Below are 7,349 nucleotides of genomic sequence, written 5' to 3' on the forward strand. Positions count from 1 at the left end.
GAAATGTAAACCATCAACACAGGAGAGTACCTATTGCCCCTGACACAGCTGACCAGAGAAACACGATTTGCACAAGCATTTGATACCTGGGAGCTTTTAGAGGATTTAATAAAAGACTATTTTTATTGATGAACTAGGTCCTTCATACATCTCATACAAATTTAGTCAAGCCACATACATATAGAATTATAAAGATTTTTTTAGTTTGGATCCTCAGCAGGCTGCACCGAGTCATGGGTATATTATAAGCCCAATGATTCAGCCGAGATCTTCATAGGATCATCTTTCCAAATTCTCTCTATATTTTTATATATAGCAGTTTTTCTAAAGTTTATGGATTTTCAAACTCTAACATTTCTATACTTTTTTCATTATGGTTTTCATATCAAGTTGAAACGAAATAACATCTTTTGGTTATGCCGTTGCAAAGATTCCCCCTTCAGACTTGACCATGTTTCACATTATCTTTCTTCAGCGTCGGGGTCCTTTCCCAAATATACCCCTCCCCCCCTTTTACTAAACCACAATAGCGGTTATTAGCGCAGGGAGCCACGCTGAATGCTCTGTGCAGCTCTTGATACTCATAGGAACTCTATGAGCGTCGGGAGCAGTGCTGAGCATTCAGCATGGCTCCCTGCGCTAATAACCGCAGTTTAGTTAAGGGGGGGATAGTCTATAACAGGGGTAGGGAACTCCGGTCCTCGAGAGCCGTATTCCAGTCGGGTTTTCAGGATTTCCCAATGAATATGCATTGAAAGCAGTGCATGCAAATAGATCTCATGCATTTCATTGGGGAAATCCTGTAAACCCGACTGGAATACGGCTCTCGAGGACTGGAGTTCCCTACCACTGGTCTATAAGAAAAAAATCTATTTTAACTCAGTTTGAATTTTTTTTAAAAAACCTATTAAAGGCCCTTAGTGGCCATTCTGCCAAGAGTGATATGCCATTGGATCTCTTGACTGTTTGTTTTATTATTGATCGAAGCAAGTTGAAGTTCTCTTACTAAATCCAGGTTGTATTGAATATGATCTGTTTAAGCAGCTGTAGGTAAGCACTAACAGTTCTTGTAGGTGCCTGTCTGGGTTTTAAAATTCAGTGGGTTTTAAGCAATGTTTTTGAGGAATTAGGATATATACATTTGTTTTGCTTTTTAGGGCTAGATTCACTAAGGGCATGGATTGGATCTGATCCTTGAGGAATCCGAGCTGATCTGTGTCCGGAGGGATGATTCACAAATCGGGCGATCAGAATCATGCCCCCAACAGACTGAATCGGATCACTGAACAGTGATGGTCTGCGCATGCGCTGGCCCTCTGTGCTCAGCAGAGCGAGAAATTTATTTTTTTTTTCTCTTCCCAAGCCCATGGTTTTAACCCGCTTTAAGCCCACAGGTTAAAACTAAGGGCTTGCACTGCATTGAAGGGTGGGAGAGTCGGGGCTGAGAGCAGGAGTTCAGGGCAGAGAGCAGAGTGGCAGAAGGCAGGGCAGTCAGAAAGGACCTGAGCGACTGGTCCTTAGCAGTCGCTTGTTTGTGATTGGCCAGCCCAGTCAGTGTTGCAGGTTTTTTTGTTAGTGAATCACTGCCTGCCATCATTTGAACACCGTTCCCCCTCATTTGCATGCGCGGATCAGAGGATGATCGGGACACAAGTTAGTGAATCGGGTCGGAGGGAAATCGGGTTGCAAAGGGCTCGCAAACCGATCGGTACGCGATGGGTTTGCTTAGTGAATCTAGCCCTTAGAGTGCTACTGAACATTTTTGTACATATTAGTTGGGATTGCAAATCTTTTAACTTTTCCACCCCCTTAGACCAGCAGGTAATTTTGGAGCATTAAAAGTTGGCACTTCATTTGTGCATCAACATGTGATGTCAGAACTTAGTTTTTAATATTAATGGCCTGGTTGAACTACATTTACATAGCAGAGTGGAAGGCTGCTAGGAAGCTTCTGTAGGTAAAATACTTCCCTAAACCAGTCATGGTGAGTTTATCCAGACCAAAGTTGCTACGATCACAGCTCCATTTCAGATCCCACATTTGAGATTCTAACCAGCCAGAGCTGGAGACTCCTACCATCCCAAAGAGAAACTGGAGCAATTACCCGCAGGAGTGCAAGTTTTTAGTTTTTTTTTAATAAGTTTTATTGCAAAATTTTCAGAAAAAAAATACAAAGTCTCAGAGGTACAACAAATGCAGAACCAAAAATCCACATGAAACAGATCCTCTCCCCTCCCCCCCCCCCAAAAAAAAAAAAATAATAACTTAATCGAGTGCAAGTTAACAGCTTCTACAGTACTTTACTGCACTACAAGCTTTAGGTCTCATGAGCTATATGTCTCAAAAGTTGTCAGCATGAGGAGGGAAAAACCTGTGAGCAGAGTGGCATATTACAAGCCTTTTTAAAATTGGACAGATAAAAAATGAGATATATGGGGCTTTTCCATTCCCATTGATTTAGCAATAAAAGCATTAATGTGACCTCGTTTGTCCTTTCCATCTAATGCAGTGGTTCCCAACCCTGTCCTGGAGGACCAACAGGCCAATCGGGTTTTCAAGCTAGCCCTAATAAATATGCGTGAGAGAGATTTGCATATAATGGAAGTGACAGGCATGCAAATCTGCGCCATGCATATTCATTAGGGCTATCCTGAAAACCCGATTGGCCTGGTGGTCCACCAGGACAGGGTTGGGAACCACTGATCTAATGAACGAAAATTTCGGGAGCCATGCAGACAAGTTTTACGTATTGTTCTGAGTGAGGCCTTGCCCTGTGTATCGTGCAATAGGAGAAACAATGCAGCATTTGACGGTATGAAGCCACCTGAATACTGCAGGAGGGGCAAGCAAAATGTTAAAACCTAAGACTAGTTAAGCTGACCACTTGACTTTTATTATAACATTCGGGTCGTTTCTTTAAAACTGTTGGCAACGTTTTTGTGTTTCTCTACTGTGAAAGTGCAGCCTGGAAATTACAAGAAAAGGGATGAGGGGGGTGGGGCGGGGATAATCCTACAATGCATCTGCGTCCAAAAATTGCTGGCGAAAAGTGTTAAGTTCCTTTTGATTCTTGTCTCCCCCCGGTTGGAATTAATGAGGATCTGTCAAGCCCGGCTCTCAGACCTCGTTGGAAAAGGAGAGAGAAGCCCTTGGGGCGGCTGCTCAATAAGCAGCAAATGTCGGTTTGAAAAGGATCAAAGGACATACCTTCACAGACAAGCCCTCCCCGGCTCTTCTCTGCTACTTTCTCCTCTCTCTCTTTTTTTAAGTCGAGCACTTCCGACCTCACACTGCGATTTATGAAAAAAAATATATATATATTTATTTATTTTTTTAAAAAAAATCCCAACGTTTTTCTATTGGCCCAGTCCAGTCCTGCTAAATAGGTGTAAATGAAATTCGCCCCCTCCCCCTCTTCCCAGGCAGTAGCTGAGTCCCAGGGCGATTGTCACGTGATAATGAAGAGGGCGCTGCAGGGGTCTCTCGGCAGCTCTGTGATCATTACAAAAACCGGGCTGGAGAGAGCTCTTCCTGCCAGAGCCCGAGCCAAAGCGACTGCCACGGCTCTTGGCGAAAGCCTGCCCCTTTCCCCCTTCGGACTCCGGGAGCGGCAACACCAGCCCTCTTTTTTCCCCCTCCCCTGGAAGAAAGATGCGAGCACACGTCTCCCCAGCTGCTGCCTTAGCTGTGGGCAGGAGGACGAGGAACCCCCCTGACTCCTGAGGCAAGCTTAGGGCGCTCGGGCTTTGGAATACTTTACTTGGTAGAGAGAAATCAGCCTTTGCAAACTTTGCAGGGGGGGGGAGGGAAACCACCCCAAAACAAGAACTGCAACCTCGCTTCGTCTGGGTCCCCGGAATCGGGAAAAGCCTGAAAACTATCTTCACTTCCGAAGGACCCACCGGAAAGAGCGATACGACTGGTTTTTAAGGATTAAAGACGATCTCTTGCAGTTCTTCCAAAAGCACCTTGATGAAGAATTACTGCACTTCAAATAAAAAAAAAAAGATCGAATGGTGGAAAGTTTCATGCATTCTACGTACTTTATTTGCTTGGAATGCAATTGAAAATTGAGTGCCAAAGTTCTTAACTTGGTTTTTTTTCCCCCCATTACTGACATTTGAAGGAAGCTGGAGGCTGCGGACTTCTTTCACCAGGGGAAAAAAACATCCAACTGGCCCCCCCAAAGTTGCTCCTCGGCTTTCAGCACTTCTCTGCTTCTGTAGATCGGCCAAACCCCTCCTCTCCCCCCCCCCCCCAAAAAAAAAAAAAAATAAAAAAATGCCTCGACCGGGGAAGAACTCCTACAGCGACCAGAAGCCCCCCTATTCGTACATTTCCCTCACCGCCATGGCCATCCAGAGCTCGGCGGAGAAGATGCTCCCCCTGAGTGACATCTACAAGTTCATCATGGACAGGTTCCCCTACTACCGAGAAAACACCCAGAGGTGGCAAAACTCGCTGCGGCACAACCTCTCCTTCAACGACTGCTTCATCAAGATCCCCAGGCGGCCCGATCAGCCCGGCAAAGGCAGCTTCTGGGCCCTCCACCCAGACTGCGGGGACATGTTTGAGAACGGCAGCTTCCTGCGGAGGCGGAAGCGGTTCAAGGTGCACCGAGCCGACCACCTGGCCTCCAAGAGCCCGCCGCTGATCCACTACTACCAGCACCAGCAGGCGAAGCTGGGCCTGTCGCCGCCCGAGGGCATGGGCAGGTTTCAGCCTTACAGCCTCAACGGGAGCCCGTCGTCGGGGTTCAAGCACCCGTTCGCCATCGAGAACATCATCGGGAGAGACTACAAGGGGGTGGTGGCCGGCGGCTTGCCCCTGGCGTCGGTCATGCACCACCTCGGGTACCCGGTGTCGGGTCCGCTGGGCGGCGTGGTGAGCTCCGTGTGGCCCCACGTGGGGATGGTGGACGCCATGGGCGCCGTGCCCCCGGACTACGGAGCTTTCGGGGTGCCCGTGAAAGCCATGTGCCACCCGCCCGGCCAGAGCATGCCGGCGGTCCCGGTGCCCATCAAGCCCGCGCCGCTGACGCTCAATCCCCCGCAGATCTGCGCCACCGTCTCCGCCGCCGCCGCTTCGCTGCTAGATCAGACTGCGGCCGCCTCCTCGGTGGTTAAGGGGAGCTCCTTGCATTCAGTCCTGGTCCATTCTTAAAGCAGAAATGTTAAAAAAAAAAAAAAAAAAAAAAATCTTTAAATTAAGGAAATATAGAAATGATCCTATTTTGGGCAAAGAATGTATTTAAAAAATTAAAAAAAAAAATCAGCCGTGACAAATAAATAAAGCATTTCTGCTATGTCTGTCTATATATTGTACAATCAGGTCATTGAGATGCAGTTTTCAGGTAAGAATCGCTTTTATTGTTACTTCTAGTGATATTTGTCAGGAAAAAAAAAAAAAGATTAAGATGGATTGTTTAACAGATGAAATAAAGATATTTATGAACTCTGTTTTCTGTTGGAAGAGATGGGAGTGTTTAAAAAAAAAAAAGGATTGTCTGGACTAGATCTCCGGGTCCCAAGGGGTTACTAGAAGCCACCGAGACGATTAACGTTGACAAGGAGAAGTTAATAGAGACTAAACCCTAAACGTCCTCCAATTAAGGAAAGTAAACCGGAGCACAGAAAAACGAAACTGGTAGCCGGGATCTGAAACTGCATTTAAAAGGAACATATAATAGAAACACGCTCCTTTGTTTTTAGTACTGAACTTCAGACAAACTTAATCCACCATAAATCAAAACGTACATTAAACGCGTCTGACTTTATATTTAAGTCAGACGCTTTTGTGCAGAATGTGGATTTAAAGAAACAGACCGGATTGCACGGATTTGTTTCCAGAATTATAAATAGGAGCTTTTGGACTAAAAATATCGGAGCTTTTTATCCTAGACTTCTTTGGAAGTACTAAAAAAAACACTCTGAAATCCATTCAGAATGGAAGAAAGCTCATGATAAATCGGGCCTATTATCTAAAATTTATTCCCACAACAGAATTTTTGTTGGCGGCAAGCATCCCAAGGATTTAACCATATTTGCTCACAGTATGCCCAGCACCTTTTCTCCTTAGCAAAATCTAGATTCTTGGCAGGTTCTGGGGCCAACATCCCAGTTTGGGGGGGGGGGGGGGTGGAAAGGTGGCCACCAGTTTTCCAGCCCTCGTTTCCAAATAACTCCGCACCATTTTCATCGGAAAATTATTAATTTCCCTACTCCACCAATTTTAGGATAAACTATGCACCACACCTGAAAGGAAATGTTTTTATTTTACTTTATTTTTTATATACATTTTGGGGGGCTGTTTTATTTGTCTGTGGGTTGCTATTTTCAGCATTTTTGTCAAGGGGTTATTTTGTTCAGAAGCAGCAGATGACGCTTAAAGTCGTTCATAGTTAAGTATGTTTTTAAACCTTTTTTTTGGGGGGGGGAGGTAAAAGCACTTTACCAGAAAATGTTCTGTTAACAGAAAATAGAGCATATTACAGGTTATTAGAACATCTGAGAGGTGGTTTCAATTCTGTCAAATAAATTGGATTATGCGAATAAACCTTGGAGTTATTTGCTTTAGCTTTCTTGTACCTGCAGCTTTTTTTTTTTTTAATAACTTTTGCCGAGGGGGGGGGGGGTCGCCTTTTTTGATTAAAGACCATCAAAGCAAGTTGTGTAGGTGTAACATGTGCGTCAATATCCCCCCCTTAAAAAAATAAGTGGAGATGCGAAACACAATATAAATTACTCCTCCTTGATGGAGCTTGTTCAATATTGGGAGTGCTCAGACCCACTAACACCCAAATTGCTCACAGCCCTTTTCGGCTAGTTTACTGGCAGACAAGAATTTCCTGCCAAACCATTTCACCTTTTTACTTTTAAGGGGATATTTGTTTTGAATGGATCATTTGCCTTTGTTCAAATTGTTCAAGTTCCCAACTAAATCCCAGGTACACTGATGAGCCAATTTTTTTTTTTTTTTTCATTACTATGTAGAATACATTAATGCAAAAGGAGACAGGGACATTTCCGTCAGAGCTAAATTGTTATCGAGATCTGTCAGAGCCAGAAACTATAAGTGGCACGGATCTCAGATTTTTAAGGACGTGCGGTTTTAGATCCGCGAGGTCCACGTTTTACCCCTTCCCCATTTTCAGTTTAACGTATTTTTATGTTACCGCTCTTCTTTGTGAATGCTCGTCTCACTTATTCCTGCATTTGATTATTTCTCTTCCCCTGTCTTTACTTTGTGACTTTCAATATCGTTCTAATATATACAGCGCTGGAGAAAAATATGACATAAATTATACACTAACTATCAAAAAGAAAATAAACCCCAGAGCCCAACCTATC

At 44.5% G+C, this 7,349-nt stretch overlaps 1 protein-coding gene across 1 annotated transcript; it reads left to right on the forward strand.

Moving 5' to 3' along the window:
• The first annotated feature begins 3,055 nt into the window (after positions 1 to 3,055).
• On the forward strand, positions 3,056 to 5,271 carry FOXB2 (forkhead box B2). The gene has a single exon (XM_033956844.1). It carries the CDS (start codon positions 4,282 to 4,284, stop codon positions 5,161 to 5,163), a length of 882 nt encoding a protein of 293 aa, XP_033812735.1. The 5' UTR covers positions 3,056 to 4,281; the 3' UTR covers positions 5,164 to 5,271.
• The last annotated feature ends 2,078 nt before the right edge of the window (positions 5,272 to 7,349 follow it).

This window comes from Geotrypetes seraphini, chromosome 1, assembly GCF_902459505.1.
Source record: "Geotrypetes seraphini chromosome 1, aGeoSer1.1, whole genome shotgun sequence".
Lineage (NCBI taxonomy): Eukaryota > Metazoa > Chordata > Amphibia > Gymnophiona > Dermophiidae > Geotrypetes > Geotrypetes seraphini.

What these genes read in the sequence shown, in the direction of transcription:
- FOXB2 (XM_033956844.1), top strand. Translation starts at nt 4,282, where the DNA reads ATGCCTCGACCGGGGAAGAACTCCTACAGCGACCAGAAGCCCCCCTAT.